The following is a 19535-nucleotide window of genomic DNA, read 5'->3' on the forward strand; positions in this document are numbered from 1 at the left end:
AGTATTATCCTTTAAAGAACCTACAATGCTTGTTATTTTAGTGATGTGCTTGCAGTCAAAATGAACAAATATGAAATGGTCCAGCAAACAAATCTACAGCCAATTTATCTTTTATCTGTCTACTTTAGGCATGGTAGTATTTGTTATCTTCAGCTATAACAATGCACAAAGAAGATAAAATGATACTCTAGCAAAAAGTGAAACTCTATCTGGTAAGATATGGTACCGGTTAAATAATTAGGAAAAACTGAGGGATTTTTGAAATACTTTGAATGGCAATAAAAGTATATTGAAAATAGTTCAAAGAAGTTGCTTCCTTAAATACTGGTGGTTTTTTCTCCTCTGTCAATTAAGCTGAGCTTGAGATAAATATAAAATATAATATTGCAATCAACTAGTGACAAATTATATTCCAAAAAGGTTCTTGATGACAAAACAACCCTCAATGCACTGCTTCCCTGCCATAAATCCATGCATAAACTGACATGCTCAAACAAAATTTCTGCTTCTGATGAGTCTTCCATCCATTTAAAACAAACTATTTTTATTGGTTTTCCCAACTGCATTCATTTACATCTTACATATTTGCAATTTTTTATCACTCTGGACAAAATTTTTTATTGCTGGCAACTTGTACAGATAAGAGCAATGATTTCAATCCTGTGGATGCAATTTGATTCCCTTTTTGTACCACCATGTCTTAAAAGATAACTACAGATGACTTGAGAGAACAGAATTAGACTCCTGTTTTATCTAATTTCTTTAGTCTTTTCAAGAAGACTAATTTTCAAGGAGGGTTGATCCCTGAACTGAGTGCATGTTTTCTTTTTTTTTTCCCATTCAGACTCATTTATTACCTTTACTTCCAGCTCAAATTCACTTTTTGTTTCAGTGTGTCTGTACATTTCAGAAAAACACCTTTTCCTCTCTACATAATTTTCCGTATCAGCTGATGATACTAAAAATGACCTATTTTTTTTTCTTTTTAATTTAAACAAATCAGAATTAACTCAGCCCCAGATCCTGCACAGAATGTAAAGCGCTTGTGCTTCCACTGAATTTCAAATACAGATTCCAAACGGCACTTACAGCTACAATAGTGAGTATTGCTTCAACAAAGCTAAAAATTACAGCCAGCAAAACCCACTCCACTCAATTACACTGGGCTAATAGCACTAAAGCAGCAGTTGCCATGGTTACCAGGAATTTAGAGAAACTCCTGGTGTTCTATTTCAAGCACAGCTCTGGTAAATGGAGAGCAGCATATATTATGAAGCTTCTTTCAAATATTTGTCCACAAGAAAACTCTATTCATCTATGCACTGTGATAATTCAATTTAGCCAGTCATTAGCCATTAAAATTAGTTTAGCATAACTATGCTTTAAAGCAGCAAAGCAAAATTTATTTTCTGGATTAATAACTTATCTCTGAGACTGTCTACAAATATGTACATAATTATGAACTCAAATTATTTTCTGCAAGCTTTGAAAAACTTTAACCAACAGTATCAGATCAAACAATAGTAAAACCCCATGTTTTTGTTTAGAAAAGAAATTGTAGCACATATTCCACTTTTTTTTCTTGTTTTGATGGTTTTGGGGTTTTTTTGGTTGTTTTTTGTTTAATACAAGATGCAATCAAGATGTTACTAAAAATGTTTGGGGTTAAAGTGTTGTTTTAGAAACAACACTTTAAGGCACAAGTATATGGGAGCAAGTTTTAGTTCCAACAAGGTAAGAATTTCTCAGAAGCGCAAGCAGAAACAGAATTGTCCTGGTAACATTTTGTCCACAGCCAAAATGGTCCTCAGAAGTTCAAAATACATGGGAGTAAAAAAAAACCAAAACATTCTGGCATAAATGAAATAAGTAGCAGCAAAACTCTGGGAAAAGAACTGAGTATTGTAATGTCAGCAATGAAGAGAGATGGAAGACTGATTTGGTGATCAGAATCTGATTTATTGTGGGACTCAAACATTTATATACTATTTTAGGGGGGCTAGTAGTGTTTTACTACAATGATTGGGTTAATAATCACATAAACAAACTTACACATTTTAAACATCTCTTGCTTGCAGAAGTCTGATGTAATTTCCTTTTTTCAGTAAACCTGTCTGATGCAATCTTCTTGCAATCCTCAAAGCTCTGTTTGCTATTGCCAAGGCATCCTGTTATCAAATCTCTTATGTTAACTACATCCAAAGTCCATCATCTGTCTTGTGTCCCCCAGCATCCCAACACTGCAAGAACTCCTGCACAACTATTTTTGTATTTATGTTTATAATTTCATTGTGTGATCATACTTCATTTTTCCTTTTGCTATGATCAGTATTTTAAATGCTAACTGAGCTATGCCAACCAGGCTGGCATTGAACAGCATATAACAAGGGTCTTTTTTTCCTGTATAAGGGCATATCACCATTAACTTGGGCTATTAGAGCAGCCTGAAGACAGCAGCAGATTTGATATCACTGCCAGTGATATCAAACACTTGTAGAGCAGCCATCTGAGGTACATCTCAACAGGAAAAGCAAGGCTGAGCTCAGAATCCCAGAGGGATTCTGCTGGGAACCAATCTCATGGCAAAGGTGAGATGAGAAAGAGAAGAATCAGAGGTAGAGAGATACGTAAAAGAGAGCATGAAACAGGACAGCAGGAAAGATTAGGTATTTAACAAGAATGCTGAATACTCTGGAAATTTTAGAAGTTCTGTCCAAAACAATACATTATATGTACTGTATGTACTTTATGCTCTTTTTAAATGGCTCCTTCGAAACATCAGAACCAACAAGCAATATTCATGTTCTCTTTTACCACTGGCAACAAAAGAACTTGGTCAGAAATTAACAAGGAGCCATATCCATCACTAACATACACCCAGCAGGGCAGAACTGTTTCACAGGGACGTGTGGGGGCAAAGGTTTATGGAATGCAACTCTGGAGAAGCTGGCTTTTGGGAAGAAATAGAGATTACATACAAAAGCCCAGCCTGAACCTCACTATTTGAAATTACTGATTTTTCTTATATCAATTTTAATAAAGAAAAAAAATATAGAAGTCTGATGCATGCCACATCCAGGATTGTGTTTGCCACCATAAGACTAATGGACATTTTGGACAAGTGAACATACATGAAAAACTTTTTTCCCAAACCACATCACTGTCCTCAACTAGCCAATGCTTGACTTTTCTTCCTTGTAGTCCTATCTGCATTCAGGGGATCTCTTGCCTGCTCTGTTTGTGCCCACTTTATCACAAACCTAATTTTGCTGTCTTCAAGGCTTCTACCACTGTCCCTTGCCAAACTGAGCCTCTAAATAATCAGTTTAGGAGCAGTGAATTGTTTGAAAGAAGTGCTTACAAAATAGCCAAAGCCCTTCTCTGCATCGGAAACAGGACCTCTCCTCTCCACTTTTCCAGATGACAAACTTTCAGCCAGGAAAAGGGCAAACCCACAGGCTATACCATGTTATTTGACAATCTCCAAAGAATTCAAACATCTGAGCTTTAAATGCTTCTTTTGCCTTCTACCCTTCATGCCTTTGCTTCTCTCTTTTTCTTCTTTGCTTTCTTCCAGTCAGTTACACTGACTGAAAAGGTTGCTTTGCATTTACTGGCCAGGTTTGTTTGTATCAGACAGTCTGTGCAGGAGCCAGACCCTTTGAAACAGCTCCTCTGCTGGGATCCTGCTGCAAACCTCCTTTCCTGCTATGCCTCCCTCGCTCATCACATAATCAAAGAAGAATATTACCTCCCTCTCCCATGTGTGCTTCAGCACAATGGATCAGGCAACAAAAATTTACAAGCCAACAAAGTAGAATCTTAAGTACATCCACTCGAAAGGAGTTTGGGAGACAGTTTCAGGACCCCTAAATAACCTACATTGTTTCAATGAATTTCTGCATGAGCTTGTTTCATTCACATTTCACTCAAAACAATCTCTGTGGGTACTGGCTGCCCTACTAGAAGTAACGAGCACAACAGAATTGTAACTAACACAGAACTATTATCCTCTGCTCCTGCATGCAGCAAGGGCAACACTACCTTCCTAAGTGCTTCCAGGCTAATTAGAGCTACTTGTCAGTCTGTGATGTAGATAAGGCTAACAGATGCACAGAATGTGGGGAACAGTACAGCACCCAGCTTCAGCAGCACAAAATTAGGTCCTGGCAGAGACAGTACTCCTCAATAAACCCTGCACTGTCTACTGAGTATGGCAAAAACAGCCCACTTCACAGTGCAGTGATTACTTCAGGAGGCTAAAGTATCCAGGGCATCTCTTATTTGCTTCAAAGAGATTATTTTGGACTGTGCTGGTGACACCCTATGCTAGCAGAAATGCTCACAGTAAAAAGGAGCTGAATTCAGAATGGAACAGGAGGCTCATGGCTGTACAGAGGGTCAGAAACCACTCTGCAGTACCTAAAGCATGAGAAGGTCCTTCTGAAAGGTGTGACAACTGCCACAGCTTGACCTAACTGCGCTCTGCTGGATGTTTCCAACCAATGTGATAATCTTTTTCTAGAGAGGCCAGAGTTCAGAGGCTTGGGCAGAGTGCACTGCCCTAACTGCTAAATGTGTTCTACTGCCTCTTCATGCCACCCACGCTGAAGGACTGGACAAGGCTGGATTTTTGCCCTCTCTTCCATCTGTGTTGCAGGTCCACAATCTCTAACTGTCCTCTTCTTTTGTCATGGCATTTAATGTTGACAATCTCAACCCTAGAGAATGCTGCATGTTATAATTTGGTGTTATTACACCAGTGGAATGGCCTTTATCTGTGTAGAACCTTGTAAAGACATGCTGAGCTCTCCTGCTAAGATATGTAGATGTGAATTCTCAGAGGACTGCAGGCAGAAAGGTCAAAGCTGAGTCATACCAGCACGATATAAAGGACTAATATCACAATTTTGGCAGATCACTTAATTCTCCTGCTCTCATCTGGGGCTAACAATCTGTGAATTTCCTTAGGTTTCAGTTCTAAATATTGTTGTCCTCCCAAATTCCTGTACTCCATACGATAGGTTCTGAATACAGATGACAGACCACCATTGAGCCCAGACAGAACTATGTGAGCTCTGCTCCTTTATCTACCTGTCACAAGCCTTTGCTGGGATGCCACTGCCATGCTGACTCTTGCAGAATCACTGCTAAATCCAGGCTAATGAGCTTGGTTGGACCTTGGCTAACTGTGCCCAGGTACTGCGGTTATATCTGGGCTTTCATGCATTTCTAGTCAGAACAGAAATACCACAACTGACTGATTCCAGCAAAGGTGGCTAACTTGGGCTCCACGTCACTTGCTGTAGGCTCTCTTCACACCACACTGTCCTTGGCCTTTAGGCTGTGCTGCTTGAGCCCAGTACCTGCCCAAGGATAACTTAAATACAGACAGGGGAAGTGACTTCTACACTTGGCTTAAAAACCAGGGGCTAGAAATCCCCAAAATTGATTATTACACTGGGAACATACTTTCACAGGGTAGATTTTTCCCCCACAACATTCACACATGTGCTCTCACACAAATGAGAATTTGCTTGTTGGGAGCAGGAATTCTTTTTTCAACAACAGGACTTAGAGAACACCTGTAGCTCTGCACTCCACAGGGTGCTGTAGCTACAGCAAACAGTTTGCATACTGCCTGACAACACAATTCATTTTCCTCAGGGTCAGAACTTACTACATTCCAGTGTCTGAGTCTCTGCCTGCTCCCCAGCCTAAAGGGTGCAGGGAACCTACCTGAGCTACCATTACTAAGCCATTATTTTGTGTGTATGTGTCCCTAAACACACTGTGATGTCTGTCATGTTTCTGGCACAGTCAGCAAAGGATCAAAACTTGCTCAGGATTAGGCTCATGATTCATTTCTAACTAGAGTTTCTTTTAAAATCCTGACCTTAATTTATTTTCAGCTACATTTCTACATTTTCTCTATATTTTAAATTTCTAAAACACAGCATTATAAAAAATTGATATTTAAATCATTCAGAAGAGTAATTTCAAAAGAGACATAAGAACAGAAACATTTCTATTACTGATGTCTAGTTAAAAAGATTTCTTTTTCCTTCAGATCAGTCTACAATTAAAAAACAAAAAAGAGACTGTCCCTACAGGCATTGCTAAATTGATTCAACCAAAACACAAATACAATTGCACGGACTTTGATTTCTTCAAAGTCAGTATTACAGCAAATCTGCAACAAAAATATTTCTGCAATGCAATATATAATAAAACATAGCATAGATACTGCTAAAGTGCTGCCTGGAATGGTGTTCATATATAATGGTGTTTGCTATCATCAACTTAATGTGCAGCAAAATGCACTACTGCTTTAGTTATTAAAATGTTTGGTTAGAATAAGTGCATACAATCACATTTGATTCACCAAGTACCCAGCACATTTATTTTAATGATTTCTTTTTTTAATGAGCTGCAAAAAAAGCAGTTTTCCCTCCACCTGCTTCTCCATCTCCAGAGCTGCTGCTTGTTCAAAGCATCAGATATATGACCAATGCTTCAAAAAGTTTGAGCACTAACTGTCTCTGTGAACAGTGCTGCCCAAACAGGCCCCAGATGCACTGAAGGGAAGGCTGTTCCCTTTTCTGCTCCCATCCAACTCCCCAAGCCATTGTGGAATAACCCTGGATGTGTTCACCCTGCCTGGCAGGCATGATTGCCAGCAGAGACCTGCCCAAGGAGGATCCCTGGGCTTTCAGTGCTTGGCTCAAAGGTGTATTTCACCACTGAAACTCACCAGCTTCACCTGCCAAGCGACCTTAATCAGGCAGTTCTGTGCTTACAAAGAGAGCAGCTCTTATTTAGCCAATTATCTGATAAAACTGAAAACTGGCATTAAAAGGTTCTTCTTTTAGCAGAAAAAATACACCTGCTATCTAATATAAATTGCAGGTGAGATAAAGCTTCCAACAGATGCTGAAGAAATGTTCATGAATACTTAGTGGGACTTTAACAGAACTGACTTTGGGCTCAGCAGTGCTTCAGAAGACAATTAAAATGTACAGCATTCATCTGTTTGATAGAAATTACTCGTTCTGGCTGTTACCTGTGCCCAGACCTAGGAGAAAAGCCTTGCAGGTGGAAAAGAGCTGGAAGGCCATAGTGTGGCCCTGTAGGTGGAGAAGAACTGGAAGGCCACAGTGTGGCCCTGTAGGTGGAGAAGAACTGGAAGGCCACAGTGTGGGCCTGTGTTGTTATCATATTGTTGTTATCATATTTCTAGAGTCCCATACCTCCTGGGTGGTTTTCTCACAGCTCCTTGACTCAAAGGCCATGTTTCCCCACAGCTTCTTGACTCAAAGGCCATAATCTAACACAGCTCCTGGCTGCCACAGCTCCTTGATTCAACAGCCATACTCCTCCACAGCTCTAGGCTGTCCCACAGCTCTTGGCTGTCTTATCTTCTGCAACTCTCAGGCTGCCTAATCTCTTCCACAGCTCTTGGCTGCCACAGGTCTCGGCTGTCCTATCTTCTGTCATGTCAGGGTCACCACTTGTTGTTATCATATTTCTAGAGCCCCATACCTTCTGGGTGGTTTTCTCATGAGCAGCTCTTCACAGCAGTGCTGTTCCTGCTTCTTCGTCAGGGCTCCTCCAAGGCTCTCCCTGACCAGCCAACCCACCCCCTTTTATCCCAGTTATCTTCACTAGCCACAGCTGCTGCCCAATTAAGGACATCACAGCTGGAGCCCATCTAGAACAACTAGGACTGGGGCAAGGCCACTTATACAATACATAGATTTTACCGAGACTCATAGGCCACTTATACAATACATAGATTTTACTATGGCTCAAAGGCCGCCTATACAATACATACTAAGATTCAATGGCCACCTATAGGCCTGCAGGTGGAGAAGAGCTGGAAGGGCACAGTGTGGCCCTGTAGGTGGAGAAGAGCTGGAAGGGCATAGTGTGGCCCTGTAGGTGGAGAAGAGCTGGAAGGGCATAGTGTGGCCCTGTAGGGGGAAAAGAGCTGGAAGGGCATAGTGTGGGCCCAAAAGGGGAAAAGAGCTGGAAGGCCACAGTGTGGGCCCACAGGGGATGAAGAGCTGGAAGGCCGCAGTGGGGCCTGCAGGGAGGGCACCCCGGGACTCACGCGCTGGGCCGCAGGTCCGGCAGGGCCCTGTCCAGCGGCAGGCGGTCGCTCAGGTAGGCGTTGTAGCCGTAGTACTGGAACTGCTTCAGGGCCAGCCTCCTGTTCTCAGGGCTCAGCTCCTGCCCCCAGTGAGCAAAGAGAGACGAGTCCGTGAACGCTTCTGCAGGGCTGTCTTCCAATTTTGGTGGAGCTTCTACGAGAGACAAAGACAAAAGGAAACAGTAAGGATCTGCTATTTTAAAAAGTGTAACTTCAGCTCCACTTGCTGCCTGTAAGTCTTTCCATGACATGCCCTCACATACTCTTGCGCAGATGTAACTATTAGCACGTAAGGCTCAAAATTTAATAGTCAAATAAAGTTAGGTAGAAACAATTATTTTTTATCACAATCTGACTAAAGGCCAGGACTGATAAATCTAAATGAATTAAATTTCAGAAGGAGCTTTATCAGAAAAGAATGCTATTTTGCTTTTATATACTAAGATGAAATATTTAATTTCAGCCTGGATTATCTTGCTAGGAAACGACTGAAGTTTTGAAGAGGAAAAAAAGAATCTGTACAGAGTGCACAAAACAGCTGCCGAAGTTTGTGTGTAAATGAAGTTCTTTAAAACTACATATTCAACACAGAGAAAATTCACTGTACTAGGCATCCGCGTTTAAATAGCAAACTAATTTCAGTCATGCAATAACTCTATGCTTCAGTTTACCAATCCAGCATATTTGAGTTTTCAGTCCATATTTAGGTGCATGCGATGATGCTACTGGGATCATCACTTTGTAGTATTTGCTTGATTAGAAAAGGTTTTCATTTCACAAGGCCACATCTCTGGCTGTTATGCCAAAACAGAGAGAAGAGGGAAAGATATACCTAGAACTCAATTAAGAAGAGCTCCAGTACAATGAAATCACAGCATTCATTCTCAATGTTTAGTTGCTCAAAAAGTCTGTTCAAGATGTCTTGTGAGCTCTCTGTGAGAGTCACATTACATAATCTAACCAAGAGAAGCCCTTGTTTCTGTAAACACTTTACAATCCACAGCACACTAGTAAGGCATGATCAAATGCCTTAACTGACTCAGATTTGTCAACAAGAGCCACATACACACACACACACACACACACACACACTAAAAAATCTTTAACAGTGACCCAACCAAATGAAGAACTCTCCTTTCTAAAGGGCTGTACTTACAAACACAGAGACTTATGAAAATTAAAGTGAATCTTTTGAAAATCTGTCAATTGTCCCCAAAGTCCTCCTCAGCACCCAGAGCCACCTAAAGGCCTGAGAGCTGACTTAAACTTCATGGAAACACCTAAAGACAACAGTTTATGTACTAGCACAATATGCCATCAGAATCCCGACTCCCAAAGAATGTCAGGAAGCATCCTTTGATCTCCTACTAGAAAGAACCCAAAATGCAAAAACATAAAATGAGAAGACTAGGTTATTTGATTTGTTCAAGATGTTCTCCTTTTTCCTTCTGACAACACTGACAGGAAACTAATGGCACTCACTTCCTACACCATGTTCCAACCTCTGTAAACATGAAATGTTTCTTTACTTGTCAAAGTAATGTCTCCGAGCCTGAATTCAGGAATCAGCTCCCATTCTTCAAAGATGAAAGACAAACTAAACCCTCAGTCAAAGGAGGAAACTACTCTGACAGGCCCTGCTACCACACAGATAAATGTCTGAGAGAGGAACTTGGCAACTACACAAGTTGGATAAACTCACATCATTTTAGAGGGTCCTAACTTGAAAAAGGCAGGATAGCATTTGAATACCGCTTTAAAAATCACAGCAGCATGGGAGGTCACAGATGTCTCTGTCTTTTCATGGATGAAGAGCCATCCCAGAAACAACTACCTTCACAGACTCACACATATATTGAATATATTGAATTTTATCTAATGATTTTGTGAATCTCTTGCTGTTTTCTCATTGAAAAAGTGCTCAGTAATCCAGGTTGTATCTCAGTTAAGATCTTCCAGTAATGGATATCTGTGAATTTAGTTTCCAAGTTCTACTAAACCATTTACCGAATGCAGTAATTTTTTGTATGCTAAGCAAACATGAATACATTGCTCTACAGGGAAAAAAAAAAAACATTAGCAGGAACTTCCAATTACAATTCCAATCAATGGAATTAACCTCGCATCTCTGATGACAAAGCCTTTCTTTCCTTTATTTGGCTGAAAACTCTTGGGGGAAGCAACTTTCTTCAGCCAGTCTCTCACAAGAAATAAAAATAATGATGACAGACCATCAGCTGCCTTTTGACTGGTCAACAAGTGCATTTGATGCCTTATCCTCAGTAAACAGGTGATGGCCTGAGGCCAGGCCTGCTTCCCACTTGCTCCTGCAGGTACAGAATGATGGCAGGGAGCAGAGGCCCAAAGGTGACCCATGAGCAGTACTGCCTGAAGCAACACTAGGCAGGCACATTCATCTGCTCAGTTAGTACCAAAAAGAAAGATCAGTTCCATTTCTCCTGTGGGAAGAAAGCCTGCTACCTGCAGCACATCACTGCAAATGTTATCTGGAGGTCCTCCCTGTATTAACTTTACATACCATGCAAAACTGTATCCAGACACGAGCCTGATATTAACTCCTGGCAGACTGACTCCTTGCAGCTCAATCAATTAGCAGCAGAGATTTATTACACAGATGTCAGCTGGCTGCACACCTGGGCCAAAGAAGTCTCCTTCCAGAAGACTGGCTGGTCATGGTATCAGCCTGGAGTTGGTCACACACTGCTTACCTGAGCCAAAAACCCCACAGTTTTTTTCCAAAATCATCTGTCTCTCTTCAGCTCATACATTTCCTAGTTAAGCAATTAATGTTTATACAAATCCATTGCTTCATGTGATCTTTATGACCAGCTGCCAAGACAGAAATTCACTCTCCTCTGCCTATTGCTCATTCTATAAAATAAATCAGAGACACCAAATCAAAAGATACCACTGAGATAATAAGGGACAGATATTTTGTTGTCTGATTGCTGCTTTGTTCTACGACCTTTGAAGAAAGCAAATCTTTTATTTATTACCAATTAACACAATCAATTAATAACTTTGATTTAATCTCCATGAAAGCCTTTGAAACTCATTGAGAGAGACCCATTTTTCAGCTCCATTCAGACTTCAACATGTCTTCCTAAGAAAAGTTACCATGAGCAGGTTTACAATTAAGAGAAAGGATCAAGTCAGAAAGGGTTGCAAAAATAGTTGCAGAGACAGATTCAGACATGCTGTTTGTTCTCACAAGTACCTAAGTTTCATTTTGGTTCTATTCCTTATTTGACTGCAGGTCTATTCACAAAAGCAGCAGTGTTTCACATCAAAGCTTTTCCATTGTGAAAATGCCTTCCTAGGAAACAAAACTGCTTTACAAAGCCTGCAGTGTAGCCTCATCTGCTGATTTCATTAAGTGGCAGTAACAAGAAGGTAGATAGAGTAAGTCAGCACAACCACCCTGTCAGAAAAAATAAGCCTGTGTCAGCTGAAGACATCAATACCTGCACTAAATGATACATGCTCAGGTGGAACAGGCTGCTCACATAAAGGAGAATGAGCTGGAAATGATGCCAGAGAGTAGGAGGAAAGGCTTTGATCATGATCTCCAGTGCCTGACCCTCTGATTTCCCAGCCCAGAGAGGAAGGAACAGGCCATGATTACAGAGGTGATGCCACAGCTGTGCCTTGCCTCACCGTGCAAGGCGGACTCATGACGTGCATCTAACAGACCATCATGAAAGGCAAAACAAAGCTCAGCTCTCTCATGAGGCCTAATGGCCTCAAACTCTGTCTCTGGCTCCCAGCACTCAAAAGATCTATATTCTATTTCCTGCAGGCAGTAGCCTTTCAGCTTTCTGTGGAAGGAAGGAGCTTTTCATCCTTTTCCTCTACAGGTGCCCTTCATCTGTTCAGCAATCCATACCCTCTTGCCAGAGGCCGTTCAGTGTGACAGGTAAAAATCCCAGACTGGCATTGGATCACAGAGCCATGATACAGTGTTTAGAAGTGGAAAAACTTCACCTAAACTTTGTCACACAGCAAGATACACAGAGGAAAATCACACTTTTAAAATCTATTGTAATTCATGAAAACACTTTATCAGCATTCTCAAAAATTGCAGTTTGACAATTCCTGTCTTGCAAGGCTTCTCCCAAGCAGGACCCTGCTATAAATCCTGTATCAGATGAGTGAACCTCCAGATGAAAACATCCTTGTTTGCATGGCATGGTGAAACACTGACAAGCAACAGCAGAAGCAGCTCACCAGGAGAAAAGTATACTCAGAGGACAAAAATTGAAAGTTACAGTAACAGATCTCCCCTCAAAGAAGTTATTTTACTTATTCTCTCACCTCCCAAAAAATCACAATACTGCTGGCAAGGTGTCAACATCAATATAGCTTTGTGCTAAAAAGTGAACTTCACTGTTTTGAATATTCAAGTTAAGTTAATTCCTCTTGGCATTCTAGTCTTGTTCCCAAAGAAATAACTTCAGCAGAAGTGCTCCTAAGAAAAAAATGCAGTGTCTAAGTGGGTTAAATCCTGCTACTGCTGCTTACTTACAGCTTAGTAAATCATACTGAAGTTGCCTGGGCTCCTCAGAGAGACTGACAGAGCCTGTCAGACTCTGTCTGCACAGATGACAGAGCAGCAGAACCCTAATCTTAAGAAAAAATAAACCTGATTCGAACTCCATACAAAACACACAACAACCCGGAGAGGATTCAGTCCATATCCAGTCTTTGCACACTCCAGCACACTCTGTAGTCAGTGTAAACAATGGACAGATGTAACCACTGTAGACAGACAGGGAATGGGGAAAAAACCCCAGCAAAAGAAAGGTGATCCTCTCCTCAACAGCTGTCAAGAAATCATGATAACACTATGAATAGTATACAGACAAAACTTTAAGGATTGAACTGTGTATGACAGCACATATAGAAGGAAATGCTAAAACTCTCTCAATTTTAAAATTTTTTAGAACTTGAAACACAATTTATATGTTATTAATTTATATGCTATCTTCACTGCATTTTAAGCAGCCAATACACGCACATAATGCTATAAGCTATTAGCATGCTACTAACATATATTTTCATTTGTTTCTGTTAGGGGTTTTTTCTGATAAATAATCCCATGCTTGTTGTGCATATTAGGGTGGAAATTCAGTCCAGTTCTGCTGCATAGTGTAGGTGTGAAAGAAGGGATTACAAATGACCTCACACTGATAAATCACAGTTGTACTAATTACCAAAGAACAGCCTTGGCCTTAATGGGTCACAGCTATGACTAATAAAGATAAGTGTGATAAAAGGGGTGGGTTGGCTGGTCAGGGAGAGCCTGGAGGAACAGGACCTAGAGGAAGAAGGAATTATCCAGAGAAACAAAACACAGAAGAGAGCTGCTGCTCCAGAAGCTCTGCTGTGAGACCAAGCTGGGTCTGAAGGAGTTAGAGCCTGCAGTCACAGTCGAGCTAGGTAAAGCCTGTGCTCAGAGGCAGCAAGGAAATCCTTGCAGTCATGCTCCAGCAGGAATAGGCAGCAGTCAGAGTCTGCCAGAGACACCAACAGCAGGAGCTTGCTGGAGTCACTCAGGATGGCTAAAGATGAATAAACCAGGCCCCTTTCCACGTTGTTAAATGGGAGTCTGTGTCTTGGCTCATTTCTACCCCTAACGAGAGGTCTGCTGCAACACTTGGCACCCAACAAGGACAGGCCTCCGTGCAGAGGAGGTGGATGCTTCCTGCCCTGGCAGACTTTCATAACCCAACAGCTCCTAAAAAGTCATCTCACAAAAGTTACTTAACATCGAAGATGTCTGGAGATGACTCTCAAAACGCGCTCAGCGCTAGAGGGCAGTGTAAGAAACAGGAAAATTTGGGTCCTAAGAGAAATCTTAGGATTTTGAGACTTCTAAAGAGCTTGTTAAAGAGCTGTCAGAACTACAAAACAATAAATTACTCATTAACCAGCAAATTCCATTATAGTGGTTATTTCCTATAGGTAAGAAAAATGAAATTTTTATTATGCTATTGAGTCAATGCTAAACTATTTGATGTGGGTGCACACAAACAACACTTTATAGGAATAAGGCCTTTATAAGGGCTCTATATTTCTTCTGTATGCACTCCATCTGGCCTGTTCTGATCTGAAAACACTATAAATCCTGGGCACTGTTGTTCCTACTAGATATGTTCTCGCTACCAGCCTATTAAATTCCCCTTTAGCCATAACTGTGCCATGGATATGAATCAGGCCAGACAAATCCATGCATCATTCTGGCAAAGTTAACATAAAGTTACTACAAGCCTGGACAACTTGAAAACAGAGTAAAGGCTTCTAATTTACTGGAATGGGATGATCTAAAGAAATACAAATTTGCAAGTACAACCCATTTCCCCTCAGATGAAGACATAGAACTCTCTGACAGGTACCAATAGTGCACTTTTAAGGCTTTCTGTATCCATTGACATAAATATTTTGTCAGGGACCAATTTTCTCCATGCGTAAGATGTGTTTTCAAAAAGCACACTATGAGGATATTAAAAACTAAGGAGTACCAAGTTCCAAATCCTCCACTTTCTAAAACACAATTTTCAGCTTGTCCTAAGCAATACCTCTCTGCATGCCTTCTACTTGGAAACCAGATTTTAAGACAGTATAAATTCATTTAAAGCAACATAAAATTTCTTAACTACAGACCTCCAAAATAAAGAGTGCTCAGAATAATTATTTATTGACTATAATTTAAAGGATTACCTTTATTGACTATAACTTAAAGTTTCATTAAAAGAAGTAGGTATTTAATGGAAAAGTTATTTTCCTCATTTCAAATAATTCTGTACTTAAGGCCTTAACTTTAATCTGTAGGCAAACATACCACAATTTTTGGAATAACAGTCTAAAAATACAGTAATAATCTGCCAAAAACTGCCTGAAAATTGATTTGTTGATTTTTTTCAGTTGTGATACACAAATCCCAGTATCACAAACTGAAGTGTAAGTGCCCTGAACCAGCAGTGGTACCCATAAAGGAAAGAGAAGAATGATATGGGCACAATTGCCTCCCTAATTTTTCAGACAAGCAGAGTGACAGCCTTGTTTCAGGTCGTGGTTCTAGCTAGGAGGAATAAGGCCCCCTGCAATGCTGATTAGATCAGATTGTCAAGGAAAATGCTAAACCAATTTAAGCCAATAATCTCTGATCTGTGCAATTTTGTAAGAATTACTTCACTGGCCTAAAATGTTTCCTGTCTTGGATAAAAAAGACATGTTATCATCACACATAACTGCCATTCTTTTAATTAATTGTGATAATATTTTCAAAATGCCCAGGAAATTTTATTGTGGTGAACCCTATACAAATGAAAAGAAGATACAAATTAAACACCAATTTTGCAAAACCAACAATTTGTCATTAGGTTCATTGATTACACTGAGTATTTTTTCCCACGTAAGATTGGAAGACAACGGAATTTCACAGATGAGAGACCAGTTAGCATCCTGGAAACAGAGCTGTGCCAAAAATTGAGATTGCTTCTACTTGATGCTGAGGCACAAAACTGAATTTCTAATGACGACTTTCCTCACTTCCTTATCACTGTGAAAGAAATAAGTGGAAACAGAGGAGATCCACATATAAAGCACAGTTTGCAAAGGCAACAGAATAAACCAGGCTCCACGTTAGGGCTTGGGGTCTGAGACCTCTCAAAGACAAGCACAGGGAGTCCTCTGCAAGACAGAAGATAAGAAGGTTCACAATATTCCACTGATTGTAACTGCACGTGTTCCTAAATTTAGGCATCTGCTAATGGGTTTACTAAAAAAGGAAACTCATCTGCATTTAATGAATAGCAGCCCACATTTTTCTTGGGGTTTAGTGGCGTTTGCATCAGTGCAGCTGAGAGGCTTTAAAAGCTCCATGTGTTTTATATCCTAAACCCAAGTCTGTGTCACCTGGAGTAAACATGAAAGGCATTTAACTATTTTGAAAACCATTTTGCCAGGAGCGGTCAGGCTGTGACACAGCTAATTAGTCGTATACGTACAGCTTTTATTTTTATACAGAGCTGAGTAATCACACCAAAAGTAAAGTTCACACAAGGAAACAGAACTAACTCTCTTCCACAGTCACCCAACTCAAAGCACTGAAAATAGGCTTCCTCTTTCAGTAATCACACAAGCTGATATTTTTCTCTGCTTGCCAGGCTATACTGAGCTCTCTCAGATTAGCTCTACTTCAAAAACTTCCATTCAGTTCTTTCAGTCCTCTGAGGAATTTTGTTTGGCCACTTCTTTGCAAACACAGAAGTTTTAGAGAGCAACAGCTCCCTCACTCAAGGCATCCTTTCCTTTTTTTCCTAAGTGCTTCCAACATTGGACGTTGTGAGCTGCTCCACCCCTTCCACCACCCAGCAGCTCATTACACAAACACTCAGCTACCTGGGCCTCTGCTTGACAGGGCTCCCACTTCAAAAATACCTCTCAAACACTTGCAGGCATTGTTGCACAGTGGAGCTACTGCCCACTGCCAGGAATTTTCCTAAGCTCTCCCAAGAGACAGATGAGTTTCAGTTTTAAAAGGAACCTGAAGAATTCTGAAGAACAGGGCTGCTCTGAAGAGCCAGCATGCTCTTCTATAAAAGCATCTTCCATTCTCAGGTGCCACTGCCCTTGTCATCCTGAAAGCACAGGGTGTAGACAAATGCAGCAGCAGGGAGCAGGTGTATTTCAAAGTTTTGTAAACTACACTTCAATTAAAAATTTAAAAAAAAGTCAACTAAGCATAACATAGCTTCTCCTCTTGGCAGAAAAATATGAATGACAAATTAAAAGCATTCTCCCATCTTTGATACCAAGTAGATGATTTGTGCTAATGTTAACATCAATAATACACTGAGCCTACCAAGATGTCCACAATTCTCCTTGACATAGTAGGAAAAATTAAAGAAAATGCAATCAAATTAAGTTCTGTGGTTTCACAGGCATTTGGGTAAATGATGTGAGATGATACTTCAGCTTAATTTTGGAAATGGGACAGTGAGTCAAAAACATGCTGAAAGGAGACAACAAATCCTTGTTTTCTCCAAAAAGGAAAAAACAAAACATGGACAAGCAGCAGTCTGCATCAACAGAAGGCAAAGAGGAACTTCTAGATGGCACCCAGCAAATACTTTGGTTTGCTATTATTCTTAGCTCACTCTCTATCTTACAATGAGGAACTTGGAGAAATATCTATTACCTGAGAATTTTCCTCTATTGTCATAATTTAAGAACAGCAAAAAATGGCTTCACACTTAGAGCATTCTGCATTTTCTCTGCAAATTTAAAAAGCAGAATAACTTTTAAAAAATATTTTTGAAATTGCATTAGGTAGACTGTTCCTCTGCTTCAGTTATGTGAAGAATGGGAACATCTGGCTGACTGGTTATTTCTGTTTTGGTTTTTTGGGTTTTCTTGTCTGATTTTTTTTTTTTTTAAGTCATCATAGTCCAATCAGAATTTTAATTTAAAAAAAGAAAAAAGAAAACCCCAACAAAAAAAAAAGACAAAAAATACCTCAAACCCAAAATACAGCTAGATTGGAGAATGAAACAAACTTAAAGCTAGAAATACAGTTTTAAACAGAAATAAGAAGCAATAGGAAAAATGAGGAAGCCAAGAAAAACTGGACTTACTGCCAAAATAGGAAACTAAACCAAAATAATGGAAAATTTAATTTATTATGAAGGATACAATAGGCAATTTAGTTAGTAATTTCTCATCAAAAGACTACATATTTCCCTGCAGATCTCTGTGACTTTAGTGTGAGAAGCATTATTGAAAGGATCTGAGATTCACAAATCAACCTCTTGCAAATGTGCTACAGAAGAAGAGAAGTAGAAACATCTTCTAAGGTTTTATATTTATTACCTCTCCTGCAACATAAACCAAAGTTATACTTTGGTAAAATTCAGACACATCTTTCTTCTTCCTGTCCTCACCCCACACCTGATGATGAGCTTCTGGTAAACCCACAAAGCAAAAAGGATGAGAGGAAAAACAGCTCCATCCCTTACTGGCACATATTTTGGAGTTGTGCAAGAATTTTCTTGTATTTTTTTAATAACCCTGTGTATCATGCATCCTAAAGAGAAAATCAACTTGTTCATTTTGTCTAAGATAAAAATCAAGACTCTTTGCTAAGAATCATTCCAGCCCTCAGCAGCACAGCATCCCAATTTAATCCAGGTCAGAGGAGCACTCTGCCTCTTGCCCTGCACCTACAGAAACATCCACATCTCACTGAGTCTCTGTGTGCAGTGCTAAGAGGCACAGCTGCAGTGGCATCCATGGCAAAGCTGCTTAAGTGAGTGGGACACAAAGGAGTTCCTACTGATTTCTGGCAGGTAAAGATCTAGGAGAGCATTTAAAATATTCTCCTAGAGGTAAAATTCTCATCTAAGCTATATTAAAATGGACATGAGCAGAGATTGCTTTATATTTAAAAGAGCTGCAGAAGCATGCCACAGTTACATTTCATGTGCATTAAACAGAGGAGAGCACTTAGGAGATAGCTCATATACACAGAATCCCAGAGAGGTGCTTACTAAGCCTAGCTGCTCTAAACTGAAACAGAATTATCCAGGAGTGTTAGCAAACATCAGCAAAATGCCTAAATAAAAAGGTAATTAAAACAGACTTTCACCAGTTTTGTATAATATCTTTAGTAGACAATCAGGGACTTTATTATTTATCATTATTGCTTGTAGTAGAGACTATTTAGGATAGATACCAGAATATATTCTGATAAAACAGCTCAGAACTGTGAGATATTTAATTTTGAATTTATACAGTGCTTTTAGGAATTGTTAAGCATGATACCAGATTTCATTAATCCTGAGGTCATGTCCAAAATGAGCAGTGTTTTTTTCATTTGCTCCACCTGCCCTGCAGGTGTTTGAAATCCACAGGGCTTGCAAATTAATTACTGATCAGTCATTGGGGTGGGATGGGCTAATCAAACTCCATTTGAAAAAGAAAAGAAAAGAATGAAAAATTCATTTTACCATAAGAGTCAGGATATTAACTGCACAGTAGTAGTGAAGGAAGAAGTTCTAGAAGCAGCCAGCTCTGAACAGAAGACTAGGGAGAAGCTGCTGTCCCTTTGGAATAACTGTTCATCAATAAAACCAGTGATTTTCTATATTCAAAGTGCAAGTAATTTTCTCTAACAGCAAATGAAGTTTCTTAACAGTTTGTTTCCAATTAATCTTTGCTCCTGGAGAAAAGCTGCCCTTTAATACTTTGACACTTAAACACAGTTGGCAGTCAAGTAAAGGTAACAGCAGCAAAGGCTCCAGAAATTTTGTAAACAAATCCTAGCTTGAGGCAATGTCAGAGAATTAAATGTTTTACCTGA

At 39.9% G+C, this 19535-nt stretch overlaps 1 protein-coding gene across 3 annotated transcripts in view; it reads right to left on the minus strand.

The window, feature by feature from the left end:
- The window catches only part of GALNT18 (polypeptide N-acetylgalactosaminyltransferase 18), a 215458-nt gene that overhangs the window by 112592 nt on the left and 83331 nt on the right, over positions 1-19535 (minus strand). For all 3 annotated transcript variants that reach the window (XM_063160599.1, XM_063160600.1, XM_063160598.1), the window contains exon 3: positions 8114-8306. In XM_063160599.1, the coding sequence (XP_063016669.1) occupies positions 8114-8306 (193 nt within the window). The remainder of the gene's footprint in view (positions 1-8113; positions 8307-19535) is intronic.

The sequence above is a fragment of the Melospiza melodia genome, chromosome 6, assembly GCF_035770615.1.
Source record: "Melospiza melodia melodia isolate bMelMel2 chromosome 6, bMelMel2.pri, whole genome shotgun sequence".
NCBI classification, from domain to species: domain Eukaryota; kingdom Metazoa; phylum Chordata; class Aves; order Passeriformes; family Passerellidae; genus Melospiza; species Melospiza melodia.